The 24,970-nt window shown below is 47.6% G+C and overlaps 2 protein-coding genes across 4 annotated transcripts; one reads left to right on the forward strand and one right to left on the reverse strand.

Annotated features, from left to right (window-relative positions):
* Positions 1-785: 785 nt before the first annotated feature.
* cog6 (component of oligomeric golgi complex 6) lies at positions 786-20,092 on the reverse strand. Of its 3 annotated transcripts, none has more exons than XM_077610956.1 (21): positions 19,947-20,092; positions 14,054-14,281; positions 13,294-13,437; positions 13,142-13,213; positions 13,010-13,068; positions 10,775-10,886; positions 10,590-10,672; positions 10,051-10,121; positions 9,812-9,905; positions 8,684-8,812; positions 7,691-7,782; positions 7,138-7,202; positions 6,975-7,066; positions 6,792-6,909; positions 6,592-6,720; positions 6,345-6,512; positions 6,145-6,252; positions 5,175-5,228; positions 4,625-4,704; positions 3,348-3,552; positions 786-1,487 (listed from the first exon to the last, which is right to left on the reverse strand). In XM_077610956.1, exons 2-20 carry the CDS (start codon positions 14,210-14,212, stop codon positions 3,405-3,407), a joined length of 1,977 nt encoding a protein of 658 aa, XP_077467082.1. In that variant the 5' UTR covers positions 14,213-14,281; positions 19,947-20,092; the 3' UTR covers positions 786-1,487; positions 3,348-3,404. The 3 variants fall into 3 exon arrangements, with proteins under 3 accessions (XP_077467082.1, XP_077467081.1, XP_077467080.1); XM_077610955.1 differs by lacking the exon at positions 19,947-20,092 and adding an exon at positions 14,536-14,594; XM_077610954.1 differs by lacking the exons at positions 786-1,487; positions 19,947-20,092 and having other exon boundaries at positions 3,189-3,552.
* Positions 15,187-23,713, forward strand: LOC144083274 (LHFPL tetraspan subfamily member 6 protein). Its single transcript, XM_077610957.1, has 4 exons — positions 15,187-15,573; positions 16,926-17,393; positions 22,552-22,650; positions 22,854-23,713. The coding sequence occupies exons 2-4, from the start codon at positions 17,009-17,011 to the stop codon at positions 22,970-22,972; spliced, it is 603 nt and encodes a 200-aa protein (XP_077467083.1). The 5' UTR covers positions 15,187-15,573; positions 16,926-17,008; the 3' UTR covers positions 22,973-23,713.
* Positions 23,714-24,970: the final 1,257 nt, after the last annotated feature.

The following is a 24,970-nucleotide window of genomic DNA, read 5'->3' on the forward strand; positions in this document are numbered from 1 at the left end:
AATATTTGACGCATTTAGGGCGCCGATTGGTTTATATGCTTTTATCGAACAAGACGTAGTTTAGCGAACTAGCATACTAGCATTGAGGATTAAAGTTGCCTCGCTTACCTTGCGCTGCTTCAACAAGTGTCGACTAGACGATCACAGCATATTTTCGTCGACGTAAACACACACGACTTTTTCCTAAAAAGGTAAACTCCTCGTTAGACATCGATATAAATGAGTTAATAGTTGTTTTATAGGATATATTATGCATTATATTTCGTACCGTAAGCTTGCTGTGCTCATTCACGAGTGCGGCCATGATACACTAATGATGTCACGTTCACTGTACTCCGAAATCAATAAAACCTAAAACACAGAACTTTTAAAACAATCAAATTTTGCATGTTTTTCTTTTTTTTTTGTAGTTTTCACTTTACTAGAGATTTGGCAGCAGCTTTTCCCCCCAAAAATTAGTAGTTTGGGAATTTTTCCCCTTAGTTTTTGCTTGGAAGGGTGCCATCCTCCCACACGAAAGTGATTTGTCCGTCGACGACAGCCAAGGCTTAAACGCGTCTCAGGTGTTACACTTATTATGGTCGGCGCCGTAGCGGTCCCGTGCGGGAAAACAGGCCCGAGCCAAATGCGCCGGACGTGTCCGGGCAGGACGGCGCAGTTTCCCAAGGGAGGGACGTTCCAGGGGGGGGGGGGGCGTCGTCGGTTGTCTGCCAAGGGACTCTCAAAGCTCGTCGGGTGGAGGAGGCACTTCCATTCCAGCAAGAGTTTCATTTAGGAAATAACAATCATCCTTCATTCATTTATTCCCCCTCATTTTGCGTTTTATACCATAACACCAAAATGCATTGTGGGAAGACAGAAGCATATGACATCATCGTAAAATAAGTAGAGAAAATGTCATTGAAAAATACTACCATTAGGATCAAAATAATAACTACTAAATTACAAAATTCATTTCAAATCCGAATTTTAAAAATTAACCTAAATGATTTCCAAAATATACAACATCAGAAATAGAGTAGATATGTACGTGAAAATAATGATAAGAAATGTATAGCCATAGCTAAAATTAAATTGGAAAATACAACTAAAAAATGAAAATGAAAACATTAGAAGTTGGTACAGGAAGTTCATTTAAAAAATAGAACATTGAGTCAAAACAGAAAAAGATTAAAGAACAAATGCAGAAAATATCTTTTTTAAATAAATTATATTTGGGAGATATCAGTAAAGAGAAATGAAAGAGAGACGAATCTTTGGCGTCCAATCGGTCAACTCCAAGGGCGATTGGAGAACAACAGAACGAAACGAAGCGAAAACGGCGACAGCTCGGTTTCGCTGACTCACGTTTGGCGGTCGCCCACCAATGGAAAGTTGTGCTGGCGTTTCCACGGTGACCGGCATTTTTGGACGCGCCACAATTGAGTCGTGTCGGAGACAAACGGTGGAGTGGTCGCCGGTCAATCTTTCTGGACTTTTATCTCTTTCTGACGGAGATTAGAGAAAAATGTGTGATTGTCTTTTTTTCACATGTATTCATGAAATGACACTTCAAAATAAAACAAAAAATCATGAATGGCATTAATTCATCGACAACGTTCAACCGCGTGAACGGCGGCGACGAGGCCAAAGCGGGCTCCGTCGGCTGTTGACCTGGAAAAGACGGACGGGGCCCATCCCAGAAACTCGTGCCGGCACCCCGGCGGGCCTCGGCTTGTTGGGACAGCTGTTCCATCCCACGAACGAACTCGGACTCACGGCCCCGTTTGTACCGATCCTCGTCCATTTGACTCATTCACTAATTGATTTTTTGCAAAAAGCGCAAAAGCGAGCGCACGCCGATCGAGGGTGAAATACTTCACATTCCCGCTGTTGTGTTTTTTTTTTCCTAGCCACGAAAAGGTTGCGCAGCGTCTGCCGATGGAGACAAAAGAAAGGGAGCGGTTGCCGGTAAGTCTCGGATTAAAACGGTAATTATTGCCAGAAGGCTGTTCTTGACCCCCGCTTGCTAGCTAGCGCGCACGTACGCGCGCTAGCGTGCAGGCGTGCTCTTCACGTGTTCAATGAGGTGAAGGGCTAGCGGGGCAAAGGCGATAAGAGCGCTTGGTTACTCAGTAACTGACACACAACAAATACACACACTTGCAATAACACACTCCTGACACACGCGCAATTACACCGGTCGGTACCTAACCCCCTCATTCACATGTAGTACAAACACACACACATACAGCTACAAAAACAGAACAACACGCAATTGTGACTCCCAACGACACACATGTAAACAAGCTCTATTCAAACAAGCAGCTTCACAATGACAAAAACACACGCTACCGTGTAATGAACGACACACACCAGAATACCAACTCAGGCACATTTTGAATGACTATTTTTACGCAGCGATATGTTCTCTTCGAGGCTTTTGTACATAGGTCAAATGTAAATTCAAGCTTTAAGAGGCTGATCGTGTCCCAAAACTAGTCGTTGATATACTTTATATAATGGGGTCTCCCATTGTATGTTAGCGTGAAGCTAGCGGGCCCTCAAAAAGTGAATGTTAGGTTGTATTTGAGTGCACATTATGAGTCATTTTCTGAGCGTAATAATTGTTGATGAACCTGCTTCTTTTATTTGTTTTCAGGGGCGGCAACAGGGGCGGGGGGAAGGGGAGGGGGCGTGTCGCCATGGACGGCACGCGGGATGACTCACGCGCTCGTTAGCCGTCACGTTCTCGTTCCCCACCGAGGTCCAAACTCCGTCACGATACGAGCGTTTGTCCAAAAGGTGGCAAGTCGCGGCTCGCCAAACAACAACAATTAGCCGTGGGAGGCGGGGCCGGAGCTAGGTTTTGGTGGGAGGAGCCAAAGCAATGTCGCTCGCCTTAAGAGCACGTTTGCCAAGATCTGACTTGATGCCTCGGTACATAGAAATGTAGGAGTCATTCAACTTATTCATTTTCAATCTAATTCATTCAAGAAATAACCAGGAGGACCATTTTAGATTGAAAACGATCATTTGACAAAAGTAGGGTTCCCCATTTTTCCCTCATTTATGTCATGATTTCCCTATATTTTTTTGCTATTTGTATTTTTTTTTCTGAATTGAATTCAACCCAAGTTTTTTTTTCTTTTCTGACTCTTCACAATTCCTTCTTAAAAAGAGAAAAATAAGGGAAAGTCCTTCTAAGCTGTTTTTTTTTACTTTATTGGCCATCATCATCCTTTTCTATATAAAAATACCTTCATTTTCCCTCCTTTATCTCTATACATGAGTGATCGATCATTCACTGCCAGCTCCTCCCAATATGGGAAGTTTGGGGAAATGAACCATAGAGGAAAAGGTCTTACTTCCTGGAGGATAAACGTAGGTTCTTCGTTCACATCCCATCCCGTGGAAGGAGGCGGTCACGACAGCAGGGTCCGGACTTGGCCGGGGGACCTGGGGAGAAGGCGCTCGGGGTCCCGGTAGCCGCCGCCGGGGCCGCTCAGCGCCGTGCGGACCTCGCCGTAGGCCCGGCACACCAGCTCCGTGGACTGGGAGAAGATCTCTTCCCTGTCGGAGGAGAAACATTGGCAAATTCACAGCCGGGCCGGGGTGGGGTGGGGAAAGCGGTTAGGGTCAAGGTCAAGGCCAAGGTCAAGGCCGCTGCGAGTGCAGTGCAGACACTTTAGCCAAACGTCCTATCATCGTTTTTGAAAAACATCCATACAAATGGCAAAAAGCGCCCAATGGTTATCCTGGCCGATCTAGAAAACAAGTTCAAATATTGGCCGGTTCATGTGTCAGTCGGTCAACCACGTTGAAAAAACATTTGGAACGAGCGGTGACTATAGCAGTGAGCATATTAACTTACTAAAATTACTAAATATGGCTACATTGGCCAAACCGGTGAGCATGACGTTAGCATTACGCTATTATATGGGCTGGTGCCGGACTATCTTGACAAAAATTAATGTATGGGCCAACTAATGCGTGGCTTAAGCTTTAGGAGAACAATAACCAAGCAAACGAAGAACGAAATAGCTACTCCGATGGTCGATTTTGACATTTGTCCGTTTACCGACCAACTTTAGCAAGAAACGGCAAACATAACAGTGAGCTTACTTATGACATGGGCTAAATATCGTCCCATGTGGTCCACCCGTCGGTCACCCTACAGCGCGACCCCAGTTGCTAGCTAGCTCAAATCGAAACCATCACGTTAACGTGGACGAAATCTGCGGGGGAAGATCAACTTGTCCCCGGTTGATTCCAATGAATAATATAATATTTCCTCGGAAAGTCGTCCTTTCCACCCGTCCGACACCCCTCCGGCTAAAAGCCCACATGCGTTATTTGCGCATCCGCCGGCCGGGCCGCGACCCTTGGCCGCGGAGAACATTTCGGGGAAACGTCGCCGCCGCCGCCGCCGGTGAGAAATGGACCAGAAGCTAATTCATGGCGTCCTGGCCATTAAACCCCCGGGTGTCCATTAATAGAGAACATTAACCCGAGGTACAAAGTGCTCCCGCGGCCGTCTGCGCTTCCCGGTAAACGTGACTCACGGACGCGGCTAAAAGCGCACGGGGTGGGGGCGGGGGCCGCTCGCTCGATGGCGGGCGGCGTGGAGGGGAGGGGCCCTTACTTGATGGCGGCGCTCAGCAGGAAGTTGAGTTGAGGCATGGACAGGCTGTCGGGTGACGACAGGTAGCGGTCGAACTGGGCCTGTCGGGGCACAGGTGAGAAAAATTTAGCGAGCAGCCTCACCCCTGGATCTCGCTTAGCGTTTCCTTTGCTCGCCGTCGGCGACGCCAGATGCCGAGAATGACTCGTCGATGAGCCAATGAACGGGTACCAATGGTTTGGAGCATATCCTTTTCATTTTGGAGCGTTTCCAGAGCACCTCGGGTTCATCGCTCGCCGTTTCCTGTTGAGTTGGGGGCATTTTATCTCACTTCCTGTTGACTTTGGGGCATTTACGCATCACTTCCTGATGACTTTGGGTATTTCCGAATCACTTCCTGTTGATTTTGATGTACTTCCAGTTTGTTTCGGGGTTCTGTTGTGGTCTTTGGATCACGGGTGAGTGAGTGAGTGACTTTCTAAAGACTCTGAGGCATTTTGATATCATATCGTGTTTATAGCTTTGGCCATGAAAAGGCTTGAATTGTGTATCTGATGTGAAATGCACTCACCATAGCCGTCTTGACGGAAGAGTCGTCCATGCCGGGCAGGAGGGACAGAGGACCCTGAAGACGGCAGCAACGTGTCATTCTTACGAGTCATTTATTTAAAAAAATATCAAATCATATTTTGGTTTGTGCTATTGTTTTCTTTTAATACTACATATCGACGGCTGGCATCGAGAGTGCCAGGGTGAATTCTCCAAAGGGCCACTTTAAAAAAAAAAAAATGTGCGCCTATTTTAGTGGTTTTGATGGAAATTTAGAAGTAACGTTTGACCCGTCTCCGCAGACAGAAAATGACAGAGCGGAAACGCGTCGCAGCTGGTCAAAGCTTTGGCCGAGAATAGAGGGCGCGGCACGCCGTTTTGGGGTCGGGCCACCCGGGGAGAGCGTGACGGCGGCGCTCCCTCCCGCCGTGACCCGCGCCCACGTCTGGCGGAGCCTTCCACGCCCGGAGGAGGGAAAGCAAAGTATACAACACTGATCTGGGCTGAGCCTACGGTCGCCGGGGCGACCGCGGCGTCCACAACAACACTGGCTCACGTTGGCAACGCCCAATTTCTTCGTGTCGCCCCCTTTTTTTAGATTTTGCGGACTATAAATGGTCTCCGAGTAGAAACAATACACAATGAAGACGGATCAAAATGGCACTGGAGTACAAGTCGCATGTTGGGGAAGGCAATTTTCCAGTAGTTCATGTTAACATAGTGAAATGGAGAACGACAGGCTCAATTGATAAAGTTTTTTGATAACCATAGCCTTAAAAATAAATAACAAAACCTAAGTCTCAGGCCCAGTCAAACTGTGAAAAAAGTGCAACTTATATATTGGGGAAAATCCGGTCTATATATTGGCTGGCCGCTCATTCGGTATCCCTAGGCAACTGGCCGTGTACCGAGCCCGGATAGGCTCCGGCTCCCTGGCGATGAGCGGCACAGAAAACAAATGAAAGGGCGGCGGCGTGACGGCGTGGGGAAACCTGCTCGGCGCCGTGCTGCTGGACGCAGTTGTAGATGTAGCCCAGGCCGGCCCTGGTCAGCACGTACGACGCCTGCTCGTTGATCAGGGTGTCCAGGTGAGCCTCGATCTGCGGAAACGGACAAAAAGCGACGCCATTTTTCACGATGATCCGGATTTTTTTTTTTGCGGTCATTTTTGTGGAGGGCAACAAACTCCCACCTGGAACTCCAGCATCTCCAGCCTCTTGTCGGTGAACTCAAACAGCGCCAGCGTGGTCTTCATGACGTACAGCGAGTTGACCATGTAGGCGGCCATGTCGGCCGTGCCCAGGTTGCTGGCCGACACCGTGCACAGCTGGAGGAGGGGGTCCAGGACGCAAGACAGCACCTGAGAAAAGCTTGACGTCAGGCGGCAGACAGGGGGCGGGGCGAGCCTGACCGTGTGATGCCCGGCGGGCCGACCTGACCTGGGCGAAGTCGGCCCGCCGGGCGTCCGCCGCCACCGACGAGTCGTGAGAGGCCAGGATCTCCCTGAGGAGCGACAGGGTCTGGCTCAGGGAGGTGGTGGGACCCAGGTCGGGGGGAGGCAGCTCCACCTGAGTTGACAAAAAAAAGGCCTCACTTGCATGGACTTGTCAAGTTGTTCAAGTCCGTCCTTTGTCTCTACCTTGCCCATGAGTCTGCTGGCGTGCAGGCTGAGGCTGTTGAAGAACATCTTCTTGCTCAGCACGTGCATCTCCTCCATGGTCATCAGCAGCGAGGCCACGCCGGTTCCCATGATGGAACTGCGCCAGGCTCGCCATAAAAATCATTCCAAAACAAAAAGGAAAAAAACAACGGCGAGACCAACCTTATGGTGCAGTGGTAGAACTGGAGCAGGTTGGACAGCTTGTAAAGCAGCACGGCGCCCGGTTCGGCCACGATCACCTGCTCGATGCGGACCTGGAAGGTGGAGAGTGACGTTGGCGCCCGCCGTCGGAGGTCGACGTCGGCGGCTCGCTCGCTTGGCTCACTTTTAGAGGGCGGCACACGCCTTCCGTTATGTGTCCCAGCACTTCTCGTGTGTCATCCTCCACACCTGGAGGTGGAAAAAAGGCTATTTAAAAATTTTAAAAAAATGTAATCCCGCTTTACGTTTAGAGCAGGGGTAGGGAACCTATGGCTCGGGAGCCACATGTGGCTCTTTTGATGGTTGCATATGGCTCTGAGCTAAAATATGGAAAGCGGTGGTAAGAGAGCCGAGTCCCGAACGCACCAATAGGAACGTCACATCGGCACTGTGGCATTGACTTTTTTTTTCATTAGAGTCTTCTGCATCTATTCTCTCATTGATACTCATTGATATTCATTGATTAGCAACAGCGTAACAATGTTGTCAAAAGAATTCAAAGACTTTTTGTACTTTAGAGGTGGTAAAATGACTAAAAAAATGGCACATTTTCATGTATTTTGACTTTTAAAAATTGTGAGTATGGCTCTCAAGGAATAACATTTGAAAATAGGAATTGTTTATGGCTCTCTCTTTCAAAAAGGTTCCCGGCCCCTGGTTTAGAGCATTGAGCCTACCTGGGACCGAGACTTGCTTGAGGAGCGCCTCCAGGTGCTCCTTCTCGGAGGCGGTGGCTTGGTGGAGCCAGGCCAACATGTCTCCCACGTACCTACAAAACAAAGCACGGGTAAGCCCTCCGTAAAAACAAATATGTACAGAAAATGACATTGAAAGATACAAAGTCAATGTCACTTAGGAATAGTCGCATTTGACATGCCACTTTCAAAATGTGACCCGGAAATGCTGCCAGTGTGTTTTCGCATTTCCTAACTTGAATTTCGTATCCAGAGACGATTTTCCCATGCGACGTTTGAAAGTAGAGGCCCCGCTGTAATACGAGAGACTATGTATCTTGACGTACAAATTCATCCCAGATGACGTCTAATCGTGAACTCCGTCCAATCCATTTCAAGCGGGAGGGCTGACATCGGTTCATTCGCCCTTCGATTCACGGCAGAAGAAGCACAATTGGATGCGACGGCGTTGAAAGAGTTAACGGCCAAACCGGCGGGAGCCGTTTGGAAGCCATCGGGAGGAAGACAACTAGCGACAATCATGTTTCATTTCCCCCCTAAAAGGCCAGTGCGGCGTATTGCCCGTTACGTAACGATGGCAAAGACGACAACACGGCAGGAGCGCGATCGCTTAGCGTGCGTGTTTTGAAGGCGGCGGCGGGAAACAAGACAATGTTCTCAGAAGGGCCGATGTCTCCCACCGACTAACTAAAGGCCACCGCTCGCTCATTCGGAGAAAATCTCCCGGCGGGCCGCCGGCGTCCCGTCGGATAAACGCTCCCTCCCTGAGTCATTTGCCGACCAACCTTGGACAAGTGAAAAACACAAGACGAGAAGTGAAAAACACAAGACAGACAGCTGCTCGTTTGGGGAAAAGGAAATTATGATTCATGCATTCATTACATTACAACAACAAAATCATTTTTTCTTTGTTTTGACGTCTCGTATGTACCGACCGACGTCCATCCCCTCATTTTTATCTATCAATACAATTACCTCATGGGGTCATGCGAGTGCATCTCGATGGGCCTCGGGGTCCCGCCCGGGCCCCCGCGCGTCAGGGCGTCGATGAACCCGCGCACCACCGCGTTCCGGCGCGACGTCCCGAATTCGTCCAGGGTGTACCTGCTCGCAAAAGGGAGACAAATGAACAAATGACGGCTGCCATCTTCTCCCTGTTCAAATAGATTGGACTTATATTGGGTTCATTTATTCATTACAATGGCATTCAACTTTAAATAAACGTGTGCCAATGACTCCTTTTGAATTTGTTATTGTCCGGAACATGATCAATCATTAATTGCAATTTGAATTATTATGGAAGTCCTAAAAAAAGACATTTTTCAAAGGAATTATTTCATCTTATCACTATATCGTAGGATTGCATATTTTATCTTAACGCTATAACGTAGTTCCATCGGCAATGTCATTTTCCCACCACTGGTTTTTGGGTTGTTGGTAATATTTGGACGTTATCACGTGCCCCTCCTATTCTTTATTGTTGACTTAAAATGTCGTACATTTACGTGTGGGAAGCGGCTGTGTTTTCCTACACGGGAGGTCGCTGGTGAAAGTAACGGGTGCCGTTTCCACCAGACTTTTGTTAGACTAAACAGCAGATAGCGCTATCGGGGAGAGGCCTAGCCTGACCTGGAGGGAAAAGCGGGGCAGGTCTGCTTCCACTAAGCGAGCGGGAATGTTGCCCGTTAAACAAAACACACACACACGCAAGCGTGAGAAATGTTGCTCCGGCTATGAATCACAGCGAGTAGACTTCCGAGGCACGAGATGGCCACGGGAGGACATTTTGTGCCTTTTCCATTAAGTTTAAGGGCACTAGGGCTTTACTTCATTCACTTTGATTTCTTAGCGTTATCGTTAATGTCAAATCCGCTGTGCCGTTTAAAAACGTAAAGAAAGACAAAAATGAAAGATGATAGCCCATGTTTTCTCCACTTTTGAGTGGACATGTTTCAGCGGCACGCATTAAAACCGAAGGTGAATGAATTCCATCCAAAAAGTCATAAATGAACGACGCGAGCAGTGTTGCGTTTCGAGTCTGGCGCGACACTTCCCTCTGGCGCTCATTTTGGAGAATGGCAAGAGAACGAAGGCTTTCCTTACTTGTAAAGGATGGGGCGCTCTTGGAGGGCTTCCATGGCTTGGGTCAACGTGGGGGTGACGTCACACGTCTCCTGGGTAAGACCTCGGCACTCGTCTGAGGATTTGGGATTTTGAATCATTAGCACCGTCACCATTTGCCATTGGCGACACCAGACGTCCACTCGTGCAGCCGCCGTGTATTGAAAGGAATTTATCGCTTGTGGACTAGTCCATCCATTTGAAGCGGGAGGATTACTTACTCTGAGCCCAGCGGTAGAGTTGCTCGTAAGCCGCCTCCTGCAACACGGCCATCTGCTCCATGATCTCCAGCCTGCGTGAACAATACGTGTGAACCGCCATCCCGCCGTCGCCGACGGCGTCCAACCATCCTGCTGCGAATGTCAACGGACTTATCGCCGGCCGTCCGATTTATTCGAAGCGGGACGGCGGCAGCGACCGAAAGGATGGCGTCAGTGTCGGCCACTGAATAATTAGCAGTGCCATTGATTTTTAAGGAACAAGTCAAGACGTCTTTTGAATGTGAAAGACCTGAGCAAGATGGCCGCCCTGAGGCCATGAAAGCTATTTTCATGCTTCTGCCCTAAATGCTAGTATATCCCTAGCAGGTGCACAATTCATTTGGAATGGAAGGGAAGGTTCCCGCCGCCGTCCCTTCCACTTCAAATGAATTGTCAAAGCACCGACTTGATTAGGAACGTCCCGGGGCGGCCATGTTGGTACAGGGCATAAAAGGGCCTTTTCAACGGCAGCCAAACAATTCAAGGGTGTCGTCTACTACCCGGCAGTTTGTTGCTTGGTCCGCAGCAGTACTTTGACGTCTTCGTGAATTTGCTTCACTCGATGAAGTGCTTTGAAAAAGTTCTGTGTGGAAGAAAAAAAATCAAAGTGATACAAATAACGACGAGAGCGAAGAGGTCAAACGCGGAGTGGACGGCGGCGAGACGTGAAAACGAGCGCACGTACCTCCGTCACGGCCCCGTCTCCGGCCCCCCGCAGCGTGCTCGTCTCGTCCTTGGTCAACTGAAACTTGGCCAGGAAGGCCTGAGCGACTTGGGCCCGAACTTCCAAACGGTGGCTGAAACGGAAATTAGCGTCAGCAAAGCGGCTGGAAATGGCTAGCCGCTAGCCCAGGGGTAGGGAACCTATGGCTCGGGAGCCATATGTGGCTCTTCTGATGGGTGCATGTGGCTCTTCGCTAACCTGTGAGGTAAAATATGTTTTTAAACCGCTGGTGACAGAGCCGAGTCCCGAATGCACCAATAGGAGCGTCACGTCGGCACTATGGCGCTGACACTACCTCTAACTTTAATCATCTTTTTTAAAATAATATTTTTATTAGACTTTTCTGCATGCATATTTTCATTGGTTAGCAACTGCGCAACAGTGCTGTCAAAATAATTCATTTAGTACTTTCAAAGTGGTAAAATGACCCTAAAAAAGTCACATCTCATTTTCACATTTTTACAAATGAAATTAAATTCTGAGTATGGCTCTCAAAGAAATAAAATTTGAAAATAGGAATTGTTTATGAGTCTCTGTGTCAAAAAGGTTCCCGACCCCTGCGCTAGCCCATCTAATCCCGCCCGCCCAGCAGGTGGCGCTAAGGCCAGGTTCAAGGCTTCCGAAAATAGGAGAGGTCGCCACAAAGGGGGGGATTAAATAGAGGGAGGGGTCCAGGATTATTGGACCCTGTCGGGCTGCGATGGGGCGATAGTCGCCACGGCAACAAGCCCGTCTCACACCGGGAACTCGTGTCCGGACAACGGCATTTGGACTCGGGCGAGCGTTTCTGAGCTGGCCTTTTGTTTGGAGATTTCCAATAACTAGGCCCGAGAGGGAATAAAGGATTTAAAGGGCATGTGAGGGTCAAACTTCATGACTTTTCAAATAGGACCGAATCCCAGAAAGGAAATACTTCTTCCACTTCTACTATGTATTTAAAGACCAAAAAAATGGCTCATTCCTACGTACGTTTCGAGGAAGTGGAAACGGAGTGACGTGGTAGGGCGAGGAAGGTTTTGGCGTGTGCCTGTGGGAATTGGCGCCCCATGGCGAGGTCGCTGGCTCGCCGCTTTAGACAAGAGGGCCCAAAATGTCTTGCTAGCATGAGGAATGGGGCGGGAATTCAAAGTAGGGCTTGCAACTTCTTGCCGTACAGAAATGATCCATACTTGGCTCGGGTCGCCAATTCGGGGGAATAAGTACGTCAAATGCATCATTAAAAGTGAATGTCATTGTTTATAGTTTACTTGTGCCTTTCTTTCTTCCAGATTCTTTTGATTTTTTTGTTACCTTTCATTTTGACCTACTTTTGTATTACCCCAATGCTTTTTAATAACGTCTACTTTTCCGTACACATCGAACGCAACCCATTGGATGCCAGGGGGGCCGGGCCGGCAGCCATTTTGGACGAATACATAAATACACGGGGGGAAAAAACAATCAAAAGTGACCCAAGAAAAAATAATGAAGAAACCTAGAAAATGATTGATTTTTTTTTTTTAAAGCTGAATTCGCTGCCAACCCTCAACCCCCCCTTTTTTGCAGCCACAAAAAAAATGTTTTTTATAAATCGTTGGGGACAAGGTCGTCGGTTTGAGTTGGGCAGGCGACCGGCGGCGGGGGAGCGCTGCATCGCAGCTGGCGTCGCCGCCGCTGGCAAGAAACACGGGCGCGTCGCCTTCAAGGTCACTAAGCACGGAGGTCACAGCCGCGCGTGCAAATGAGGCCAGCGGCAACGAGATATACCCGCAAGCGCTATCGCCATTTTTAATGAATCAGAATATGGAATTTGGAAGCCTGGAATATGAAAATCCAATCATTATCACGTAGAAAGGGTAAATGTATTTTTTTGTTTTATTTTTAAATCATGTAGTATTTTATATATATTTTTTGTAACTAAAAGCTGAACGGAAAAAGTAATATTCCTTTTTTTTTTTTTTTTAAATTTATAGCTTCGAAATTTAAAAAAGGGGCAGCAAATGTTGATTTACTTATTTGTATGTTTTTTTAATATATCTTATTTAACTCTTTGCCCACAATAGACATGTGATTCATTTAAACACTGGCTGTGTATGCCATTGGACGTACAATCCATTCGAAAGGGGCGAATGAAAAATGGCAGTGACCCAACAATTGCCCGCAAAACTCCCCATAAAAATGCAATTTTCTAGTAATTGATCATTGGTGGGTACTCACTTTTCTCCTTGAAGCTTGTTGGTTTTCACAATCAAATCTTGAGTTTGCTCTTTGGCGGCCTGAAATCCAGGATGAGAAATGATCCATAAAAGGATAGAAATTGGCTCAAATTGTCAAAAAGAGCGCCCGCACCTTCAACCTGCCGGTCATCTCTGCGCAGCACGCGCTCATGGCCTGGACGTCCTCATTGACGTTCTCCAGTTCCTGCGGTGGAGAAAACGCCGGGGTGAATCGGAAGGCACAAACGCAGCACGGGAATGTCAGCGTGAGCGTGCGTCCATTACGTCGATGACGTCCTTAAATATGCACGCAAAGTCCTCGTTGATGGCCAGGCTCCGCCGCTCGATGTCGCCGCGCAGGTTCCTCCGCGTCCGCAGGCTATTCTCGGAGAAGAACTCCGACAGGGCCGTCAGGGCCTCCAGCATCTCCTGCGGAGTTTATTTAGCATCGACGCATCAACGACAACTGTGGTCACGGGTTAGAATTGTAATGTTGTTTGAAAACAATATCCCTGTTTAATAAAAGGTATCTACATGTTGCTAGCTACCTTTTCCCCTAGGATACTGGCTTATAACTCGTTGGCACCCATTAACCGTGCTAGACGTCCAATTCGTTTTGACAGGGAGGGGCGAACAAAACAGAAAAAAACAGCAGACTACTCCAGAAAATTAAACGCATAAATAAATAAAACGCAACAAATGCAAAACCCAGAAAAAATGGTAGGGAAACAAAAACTAAATGGCAATAAAAAAAGACCCCGAAAAGCGAGAAAATTAGTGCCAGCCATTTGATGTACGTATTTTATAAATAAACAGGTGTGTTAGATTGATCTTGAATTGCCAAATTTTGTAGATTACACAAACAGAATATAAACATGAATATTTGTACTTATACAAAAAACATAAAACATTGTGCATTCTTGTCATGATATGCTTGTTCTATACTGACAGTTGGGCATTAATGAAATATTATAACGAAGACTAAGATTTGACGAATTAGCCACAGCTAGCTCGCTTAGCAAGCTAGCCAAACTCGGAATATTACCTTGTCATTGTCAAGGCGCGTCTCCAGAATTTTATTCAGCTTCCTCGACAGCGGGTTGTTAGGCTGAGATGTCCCGTTCGCGCTTTGTGTCAGAGGGGAAGAAAAGGAAGAAGAACAAGAAGAGCTATCGGTCGCCATTTCTACTTTAGCATCTGCCATTGTTAGCGTCTTCCTTTTCCACGTCAACTGCGTTTGTTGTGGTCCGTCCGGGTTTGACTTCCGGTCAAACTGTGAGGAAAGTAAAACAGTTCTGCTTCTCAATCATTGACTTTTGCACATTGAAAACAAACGAATAACAAATAAACATGGTACAATGCGGTCATTTACATTCATTTGAACTAGGTGCAGTTGACGGAGATTCTCGAACACGTTTTTTTTACATTTACCACAACGCAACTTTGTCAAATGATTACTTACATCATTGAAACCAAGAATAAACAATTCGTAATAGATTAACAATCGAGAGTTATCCAATGGATTACCATTTTGTAATGAGCAATTTGCCACATGCTGAGTAAATCAGTCAATCACTCACTCAGTCAGTCAGTCACATCAAATTTGCTGGTAGTTCTAATCATATTATTGTATAACACGGTAATGTAACAGAGGGGTAATCCACAGTTTTTACGTATGTATATTTAAAGAATATTGAAGTATTAATAATACGTTGCCATGGATTGAACAATTAGTTTGGATTTACATGAATATCGGTGCGTGTTTATATTACATAATGCCGTGATGTAACTGGGAGGTAATCTCTTATTAATTTTCCATAGCAAAAAAAATATCCTAAGCAAAAATAACAGTGAATAATCATTAGAACACATTGAAACGTGGTAATATTAATGGAGATCATTCACACCGTGTTGCCTTTAAGTATGATGAATAAAAATATCAAGCGTGAAAATACAGCCGAGACGTCCAATTCATTTAAACTGGTAGGACTGCTTGTGAATTGAAAAAAATGGCAAGAGCGTATGCATAAATCGTGATGAATCACAGAAAATGACACAAAATCAACGGGCGGGCTCACATCGAAGGAGAATGTCAAAGGAGAAAAGAGCAAAACACGTAATTTGACAGAATGTGTAAATGTTCCGAGGTGTTCCTGAATGCCTCGCGGGGCGTTCACGTCCGGCTCTGGCGTCGGCGTCGGCCCGGCCCCTGGGTGGGGATAGTCGTGATTGATGGTCATTTCACCTCCCTAGAGGCGACGAGACGAAGCTCGCCTGCTCTACGAGTGCGATTTTTTAGCCCGTCACTCTTGCGCTATCTTTTCCGTGGGCGAGTTCCTTCGCCCCGATCGCCTTTCTGACTTAGTCATCGATCACATCGTCGTCGGTCGTACCGATGAAGACTAACTGAAAATCTCGGCGTCTCACCGAAGGATTGTCTTTTTTTCCCCCTTCTTTTTTTTCCGGAGTGGGGGGGGGGCGATTTTGGAAAAGTTTTCAGCGGCTGTTCGTGGAGTCGACAGACGCCGACTCGAGGCGCACTTTATTCCGGTGCTCTCCCGACATGTAAGCCCGTTTTACCGTCTTTCGTGCTCTTCATTTGATATTCTTTATTAACATTCCGACGGTGTGAGCACTGCGATAAGTCAGCGATGAATCAATTCCTCCACGCGGGGGGCTAGCTGGGGTGGTCTCTGGCGTGGGTGACAAACAACCACTTTATGTGCTGCTAAACGGGATTTGATTTGATTTATTGATGGATTTACGACGGACTAATGAAGTTTTTGACGCTTTCTTCCAGTGACGGGAGCACGACGGCGATGGTTTTTATTATTACCAATGGATTAGCGCTTTATTATCCGAAGCGTCATTATTTCTAAAAACAAATCGAAGCGCAGAAGTGCTCACAGAATAGACTTATGACTGTTATTGTTCATAAATTAAGCAAGTGGAGAGGGCGACCAATAATTTATGAGTGTGATGTTGTTTTGACTGACCGATCCATATTTACTGTGAATGATCCCACTCAAAATGTATTGGACGTCTCTTGTATTGTTGTAGACCCACCCATGACCTGCTAACTAACCAAGTACAGTGGTACCTCGACATACGATCGTAATCCGTTCCGAGACTGAGATCGTATGTCGGGCTTTTCTTCACTCGAGCGAACGTTTCTTCTTTTTGTTGTTGTATTTCCTTCAAAATATTCCGAAAATAATGCCCACCAATGTCCTCACAATAGGATAACACACGACCACTTGCCAACCAGAAATAGACTTAAATGAGCAATCGCGGGAGCTCCTTTCCTTAGAAAGAATAACAGGAAATGCAATAGCTGAGCTTCCCACGTATTGATTGTTGGTAATGAAGTTTTATTCTGAGAAAGGTTGCCATTGCCTATGGGTGTTGTGTGCACGAGTATACTTCATTACCCAGAAAGCCCTATTTTTGCCCGCGCATGCGCGTTGTGCGTTTCCTGGTCGAAACTCGTCTGAATAAATCGTTCAGTCCTCGTAGATATAGTGGTTATACACGAAAGAGATGCGGGGAAAAAAGACAGTGCGCTACAATGATAAACAGCCTCTCATGTCATGGCCACCTGGCTTGGTCGCATCTCCAAATTTTAATTGTATCCCGAGCGAATTATTCAATCGAAATTTTCGTCGTAACACGAGCATGTTGTATCACGAGGTACCACTGTAAACCCACCCATGACCTGTGAGCTAAATTAGTAGACCCATCCACGACCCGTGAATTAACCTAGTAGACCCATCCACGAGGAGCGAGTGGCCTAAGGAGCTTCTTTTTTTCCGCCAAAGAACCCAATGTTTTTTTGATGCCTTTTCCGGAAATATACGTTGCGCCAACTTCCGAAAGGCGAGGGCCAACTGAAGGAATCTCGCGCTTGTCGCCGACAGGGCCCATCCGTCGGCGAGGAGGTGAAGACGTCCGTCCGATCAGTCTCCCTCGACTTCGGCCGACGCACCTCCCTTCGGCGGGCATGGCGTCCAGTCTGACGTGCGTGGGCGCGGCGTGGGCGCTGCTGTCCCTGGCGTGCGCGGCGGCCTCCTGCGTGGGCTTCTTCATGCCCTACTGGCTGCTGGGCTCCCAGATGGACAAGCCGGTGTCCTTCGGGACCTTCCGCCGATGCTCGTACCCGGTGCGCGACGAGGAGCGGCGGGCCACCGTCATGCTGGAGCAGTGCGGCCGCTACGCCTCCTTCCACGGCATCCCCAGCCTGGAGTGGCGCATCTGCACGGTGGTCACCGGCGTGGGCTGCGGCCTCCTCCTCCTGGTGGCGCTCACCGCCCTCATGGGCTGCTGCGTCTCCGAGCTCATCTCGCGGACCATCGGTCGCGTGGCCGGGGGCCTCCAGTTTGTCGGAGGTGAGTCCAGAAAAGCGCTACCGTAGTTTCACGGCCCGTTCCAAATGTTGTTTTTCTCCCGAACGCCGGTCCGGGCGGGAGCGTTAGGGAGACGGCCCGCCGTCTGCGGCGAGAAAGCCAAAGTGTCTTTTTTTGGCCGCGGCGCACACGGACACGGGTGCGCTGTTTGTTGACGTGGGTCGAGCGGGACCGGGCTCCCGAGGGCCGCTGTGGAACTCGGGCTTTTGCGGCCCGCTTTAAGTACCTCCCCTCTCATTAACTGGGCGACGCTCGGCGGAATTCCGCGGTGGGCCGCCGCCGCTGCCGCCGCTCAGAAAAGTGACAGCTCGTGGGCAGATTCGAGGCTAGAGAAAAGGAGTGGCCGGGTCTCGTTTCCTCTGGCTAGGATAAATACGCATTCCAAACTTTGGTAGCTCCGCTCAGTGGCTGCCGTTGATGGCCACGGACGTCCGTCCATTGGAACGGGGAGGGGCTAGCGCTGATGTTCTTTCCTATTTATTTGTACTGTTCTTTTGAATGTAGGAATTTGGGGTTGAATTTTTCAATGTCCTCATTTTATTAGATAGGGTGAACATAAATTGAGGCATGAAGGGGAAAAATCTGAAGTGATGCGTGGATTTTTTGTGGAGCATCCCGACTCGAACGCTTTTGCTAAGAAATGTCTTCTGTCTGACTAATCCAACCTCCGGGGACGGATTTTAAAAAAAAAAGGAAGATTCCTGACTTGGATTAGTTGGTAGGGATTGAGATCAGCATCGGGGTCTCGCCTCATCTTTCTGGGGAAACACATCCGATTAAACCCCCCCACCCCCTGTGGTTCGTGTCCTTTCAACCGTCTTTTTTTGGTGCGACGCTAGCAAAGTTTCCGATGGCAGAAAACAAAAATGGAGGCACCTATACCATCCTGTCACGATCCACTCCAAAAATGAATAACAAAATGACTCTTTGGAAAAATCTTCCCGTAGATTTTGGGTCACTTCCTCTTCGTTTCTGGGCATTTTGGGGCCACCGCCGAATCCGTTTTAGGTGACTTCCTGGAGGATTTGCTTTGTCGGGCATACGTATTCGTATTTGTGCTAGCTAGGTACATTTTGGATCATTTCCTAGTCAGTGGCGAGCGCTTCCAGCTGGCCGGGCCCGAAACAGGACAAGGGAAGCAAAGGACATGGCGTGCCAAAGGACCCTTGGCGCCGGCCCTCGGCGCCAAGGGCCCTTTGGCGGCGGCGCTTGGACGCCGCTCCATCTGGCTCGCGCTTTCACCACCAATCTTTCTTGTCGTGGCATTGAGGGGCAAAGCGTGGCCGCATTCAATTCTTTCATTCATTCATTTTGAATGGAATTCTGAGTCGCGGGGGGTGCTGGAGCCTATCCCACATGAGCATACGATTACCATATGACGCCTGCAACCCTCGCCACGGTGTGCGTGCGCTGAGGAATGCTGGGAATTTCTGCTGCATATCTGGATCGCTGAACACACACACGCACGGACACACACACACACACACACACACACACACTCACCACTATTTCTACTGACTGGCCGCCATCGACAAAGTTACAAAGTTGTTTATCGTAACACATGAACTACATTTTGCCAAAATTTTAAACACAGAAAGTTAAATTGCAAGAAACAGCTCAGGACAAATTCTTAATATCAAAACAAAAATACAGAAAATGACATTGAGATTTGCCGCACAGGAAGATGTATTTCTGAGTATTTATTTGTTTCTAATTGAGGGAATTTTGTTATCTGGGAGCAAAGCACGCCGTCTCTATTTAGACCAAAAGCTTCTTTTTTGGGGGGTTCGCGCGCTTACGACAAGTGACGGGAGCTTTGCTTTTTATCCATCTATTTATTTATTTCTTTTTCCCCCGTGAAGCGGCATCAAAGAGGCCCGCCAGCCGCCGTAATAAGCGCCACGCCAATCCTCCCTCTCGTTAGCGCCGAGCGACAATCCTCGCCGGCTTTTCGCACTATTTTTTTTTATGACAAGCCGGAGTCCCGAAGTTTGGGAACTCTTCTCAGAATGAAGTCAGAATTTGGATTTATTGTCAGAATGCGGACAGATTCAAGTCAACGTTTGGGAGAATAGTCCTAATTTGCTCCTATTTTTTTTCTACTTTTACCCATGTAATTGTTTTTGGTCGATGTCATTTCCTGTTTGGCGTCCAATCCATCCTTTTGAAGTGGTGGCCAATGAAATTGAGACGATTGAGTCTGAAAAGGCAAAGTTGAGCCTCCTCGAAATTTACTGCCTTTTTATATTTACATAAACTAGCCACAGCCACGCTTAATTTTTTTGCCCGTATAAAATCACACCGTTCAAGTGAACGCCAGTGGGTACCCTTCACGCCTCCCACCAAATTCCCTGCTGGTATGCGCCCCACCCCATTCATCCCGCCCCCTTTCCTCTGGATACCCCCCCCCCCCTCCAAACCGTCTATAAGCCCCGCCCCCCGCCGACGCAGCACCGTTTCCAAGTGTGGAAAATCCATCTTGGCTGGAAGAAGCCGAACCCCCAAAAATGACATTTTAGCATTGAGTTGACTTACGTTGAGGGCGCCGGACGTCCGCTCTGTTTTGGCCGGAAGGGCCTGGCATGGGGGAAAAAAATGGAATATAAGTCAAAAACAAACTGCGGGGAAAAAAACATGAAAAAGCATGGCACTGAAAGATGTATAGATAGTTTGCATTTTGTCCAAGCAAAGAAAGCATAGCAGCGAGCGACACGTCACGACGTGGCTTTGCCACCCGCGTGAGATTTTTGGCACTCTGTGGCAAAAATAAATAAGGGAAGGTTCAAACATTGCGCCTAACCCAATGGCAGGGCACAAAGACTCAAAGGACCAATCGTACTCACGACGAGGGACAATTTAAAGTGCTAAATTAGCGTAGCATGTGTATTTTTGGGGAGGTGGGAGTACCCAATTTATGAAGGGCAACTCTCATTGGAGGAAATGGCCGTTTGCCCCGCCTTCGCCCAGCCAAGAGTCAATCTATTGAACATTCCATCAATGGATTGGTCGCCTGGGAATGCTCCCCCCCCTTTCCTTTCCCTTCCCTTCCCGCTAAACTGAAGGTCACCCCGTCCCACGCTTGGCGCCTTCCGCCAGAGCTTTCCCCTCCCCCTCCCGCCGCCACGCTGGAAAAAGACGGAAAGAAACGTGACGGGACTCGATTCTAAACGAGACCGACGTGAGCGGGAGGGCGGGCTAAATCTCGACCGCGTTTCAGCTGTCAAAAAAGCTCAAATTAAAAAAAAATGAGAAAATTTCCTCCATGTTTCATGCTATAATTCATAGGAAGATGATCCATGAATAGAAAATATTTACTGTTTTCCCCTTTTCAAAAGGAACATTTTCTAGTATAGTAGTTTTGCGTTGATACAGACCATACGTTAACAAAGTGGAAGCAAACAACTCCTAGCCAAAGAATAGGGAATAGTTTAGTATATTTATATATCAGAAATGTTATAACATTATTTTTCTGCTGATACAGAACAGCCATTTTTGGTTGTTGCTTGGTCGAAACAAGCCCGAGAAAAGAAAAAGGAGGCATAGTGTAACGCGTCACGTAACGTGTGAAAGAGGAGCAAAAGGAGCAAATGATGGTGGCGTGCTATCATATGATATCTCCCGACCGATGATGTGGAGTCGGGCGGGGATGAAAAGGCCGTCATGCTCCGATACGTGGGAAGATTGAAAGCAAATAAGGGCGGGCGAGCGGGCGGGCAAGCGGGCTTTTGGGCGCATTGAAATTCACGCCGCCTTTTGTTCCGCTTTCTATCAACGCGCTATTTCATTTCTATGGAGCGGAATTTTTTTTTCATTTCTATGGACCGGAATTTGAACTCCTTGGCGGCCGTCCACACTTTTTAATCCAGGCTAGCGTGGAAAATCCCCCCCCCCCCCCCATTTGCCAGATTAAAGGGGGAAAAAGCCAAAACCATGTCGAGCTCTAAAAACATTGGTTTAATGCAAAAACAAAAGAAGAACAAATGCTCGTTTGCTCGCCGCATTTCAATGAACAGGGGAATGGCGATTGGGCATCACTAAATTAGACGCCAACGTCATCTTTTACGGAGGTTTTGCGAGCTGGTGGCCATCTTGGGTGGGTCGACCAGCCTTTTGGAAAGTAAATCACCAATTATTTCTATCTATATCTCTACTTTTATGGGTATCAGTGCAACACTAGTTCAAAATGTGTTGTTTTCTTTTTTGCAAATCTTTACTTTGTACCCAAAGTATACAATTTTAAAAAGGCTCAAGATCAGAGAAGACCCCCCCTCCCCCAAACTCCGTGACTATATAACAAAGCGCGTCTCCTTTCCAAATTTCTACTTTGAAGCCAGCGTCAGAAAAAACGAAAGCCGCCGGAGAATTGGCTGGAAATCCTCTGGCAACCCACCCACACACACGCGCGCGCGCACACACACACACACACACACACGCACACACACACGCACACACACACACGCACACACACACACACACACGTTCTCCCGTTACGTAACATTATCAGAAGGATTTTTGATTCAAATTGGCCGCCGCAACGAGCCCACGAGCAGCCTGATCACAATGAATATTTAACAAGATGGCGGCACATTCTGAAACCGGGTGAAATTTCGTTCTTGCTCGCTACAAGGGGTTTTGTGTGTGTGTGTACATGTGTGTACGTGTGTGTGTGCTGGAGTCAGGGAGGGTTTTTTATTCTTGCGTCCAAGAATCAACATGGGCTTCGATTTGGAGAGTTGGGACAAAAACGACATTGTTCGTCGGGACGACAAATGACGAGCGTCTCGCTGCCGAAAATATGTGAACAAGGACGCGTTAAAAAATGCGTTTACCTGGAAAGTGGGTGGCGTTTCTCTCCATGGCCGCCATTGACAGCACGAGACGTCCATTCCTTCATCATTCTGTGAGAGATTGACTGCTTTGGGGGTGATTTGGGATCACTTCCTTTTGATTTGAGAGCTTTACTGGGTCACTTGCTGTTCACTGGCCGCTTCCCGATGAGTTTGGGTCACTTGCTGTTGGATTTGGGCCAAGTACTGTTGATTTGGGTCGGAGGAGGACGCTCCGCGGAACGGCGTTAAAGGTGCGATCCGTCGGGATTGGTCGCCTCCAATTAACCGTGCGGCCTTTCCCGCTTTTGCAGGTCTGCTGATCGGCTCGGGCTGCGCGCTTTACCCGCTGGGCTGGGACAGCGAGGAAGTGCAGCAGACGTGCGGCAACGCCTCGGACCAGTTTCAACTGGGTGAGACCACGCCCACCTCACCTGTAAACACCAAATAAATTACAAATACATTGTTAACATTTTTAAAAAACAGCAACAACAATGGACAAATGCCGTTGTCTTTACTCAGGGGCTGGGGAGTGCTATTGTGAAATCATATTTTATTCAAGATGGAATTGACTGATACTATCATCCAAAATGGCGGCGTCTTTTTTATTTTTCAGGTACCTGCCAGATCGGCTGGGCCTACTACTGCACGGGCGCCGGGGCGGCCGGCGCCATGTTGCTCTGCACCTGCTTGTCGTGCTTCGCCGGCAAGAAGCAGAAGCGCTACCCCTACTGACGTGCCCAAAGCTAGCCAACTAGCTTGGGCCAGCGCTAGTGTGCTAGCGAGATAGCAAGCTAGCGAGCTAGGATGAACCACAAGGGCGCTTTGGTAATGCAACACTTTGGAGTACACGTGTACGAGCATTCAAAAAGTTTTGCGTTTCATCGACGAAGACGTCCACGTTTTAGAGCACGGTTTGGCCATGAGTGCTAGTGAATTATTTATCCTCTTAATTGGCCCTTTTAATCATCTATTATAAATGTATTCATCTGTATAGAAACGGCGGGCCACGCAGAGGGGGAAAAACGACCTCGCAGAGTCTAAAAGTTATGAAATTGTAGTCAATATTACCAGATGAACGTCATTTATTATCTGCCAGCCCTCCTATTTGATAGGACTGTACGAAGCAGTATTAAGGAGCCACAAACAAAGATGAAAATTGTCCCAAAATGATCCAAGTTGGACTATTAGGACTTTATCTTTTATCGGAAGATGAATGAATGAGTGGACCAACTTCTTACGCTTTATTTAACAACCTGTTTCCCCCCCTTTGTTGTTTCTGTGTTTTTTTGTGAAGTAATACAAATAATAATAACCACTCCAAAATGCAATAACACCGCCCCCACCCCCCCAAAAAGTATCCTATATATGTTGTGTACAATATGTATTTTCCTTTATAATCGCACGCTTTGTTGTGTTTTTGTATTGGCTCCCCTTTTGGATGTTTTTATAAATAAACGTTGACGGAAAACTGGACATTGTTGGAGAGATTGTTTTTTTTCCCACGACCTCTCGGGGGCCGGACCGCGGGAAACTCCGCCCCCTTCACCATCCACGCAGAGCTCTGATTTTACTCTTTCATTTTTAACACGGCCTATCCCGGTCGGGGTCGCGGGGTGACGGAGCCTGTCCCCAGCTGACCTCGGGCCAAAAGGGACTGGTCGCCAATCAGTCACGGAGACGTACGAGCACTCGCACTCACAACCGCACCGCTGGAATCGAACCCACTCAAGTCAGCACTTCATCACCGTGTGGCATTGCGATTGGACTATTTTTCATTACATTATATTCATTAAAAAAAGAATTATTTGGAAAAAAATGAAGAAAAATATCTAAGAATTGTAAGGGGAAAAAAGTTTTTATTGATTTGTCTTCTTTGTTTTTGTTCGTAAATGTTGACTAGCATTGGCAAGTTTTTTTTTAAATTTGGTGACTTTTTACATGTGCATATAGGTGAATTAAAATAGTTATTGCCTTTGGATATGGGTGGAGCTTTTTTGGGGGTCCCCCAAAACATTTTTTTGTGATTTTTTTTTCTGTGAATTCCTATGACAAGTGACGACAACAGCTGCTCAGGCAAGAGTGCGGGGACATTTGAAAAAATAAATAAACAGATGCGTCTCAGCGTCAAGCTTGTAAACATTTGGAACAGTTTGCTGGAAAAGCACTAGCTAACGCTAACGAGTCACTGGCCCCATCTGCTCCACTTGAAAATGAAGCCGTTAACGGGTTGAGGGCCAAACACGTCCATTGCCCGCGCTTTGAGCGTTAAAAGAGGAAAGCAAAAGACAATCGAGAGGCCATTTTTTTTACGGCTCTTGTAAAAAAGGCGTTTTTTCCCCTTCTGTCGCGCTTGTGTGAAAACAGGAAGAAAATGAAGGTCAGGGGCCGGCCCACCGTGTTCAACACCTGCTCATGAATCCCCCCGCCGTGTTGACGGATATTCTCTACCGTAAATCCCACGCTCCGTTCTTTTGCGGCTGCCGGTCAAAACGGATGGGCCCTGAAAAATGATCATTGGATGGAGCACTCTGGATGGCGGTTGGTTCTTTTCCAACAAGATGGACCCGAGATCATCTTCGCCATCTTTGCCCTCCTTTGACACCAGAGCGCACCAACATATTGAATTATTGATGGAGGTGCTATTTGCGGCCGGACGCGACGAGGCCTCTTGGGACTCGTCGTCAAGCGACACTTGTTGACTCGAAAACGGTGACGAATGCTCGGATGGAT

Source organism: Stigmatopora argus, chromosome 10, assembly GCF_051989625.1.
Source record: "Stigmatopora argus isolate UIUO_Sarg chromosome 10, RoL_Sarg_1.0, whole genome shotgun sequence".
Lineage (NCBI taxonomy): Eukaryota > Metazoa > Chordata > Actinopteri > Syngnathiformes > Syngnathidae > Stigmatopora > Stigmatopora argus.

What these genes read in the sequence shown, in the direction of transcription:
- cog6 (XM_077610955.1), bottom strand. Translation starts at nt 14,562, where the DNA reads ATGTGGCAAATTGCTCATTACAAAATG. An exon ending in GCGTGTGCCGCCCTCTAAAA is followed by an intron (nt 7,067 to 7,137) that starts GTGAGCCAAGCG and finishes TCCACCTTCCAG; the next exon opens with GTCCGCATCGAGCAGGTGAT. An exon ending in GGCGGGCCGACTTCGCCCAG is followed by an intron (nt 6,513 to 6,591) that starts GTCAGGTCGGCC and finishes AGCTTTTCTCAG; the next exon opens with GTGCTGTCTTGCGTCCTGGA.
- LOC144083274 (XM_077610957.1), top strand. Translation starts at nt 17,009, where the DNA reads ATGGCGTCCAGTCTGACGTGCGTGGGCGCGGCGTGGGCGCTGCTGTCC. An exon ending in GGGCCTCCAGTTTGTCGGAG is followed by an intron (nt 17,394 to 22,551) that starts GTGAGTCCAGAA and finishes CCGCTTTTGCAG; the next exon opens with GTCTGCTGATCGGCTCGGGC. An exon ending in CTCGGACCAGTTTCAACTGG is followed by an intron (nt 22,651 to 22,853) that starts GTGAGACCACGC and finishes TTTATTTTTCAG; the next exon opens with GTACCTGCCAGATCGGCTGG.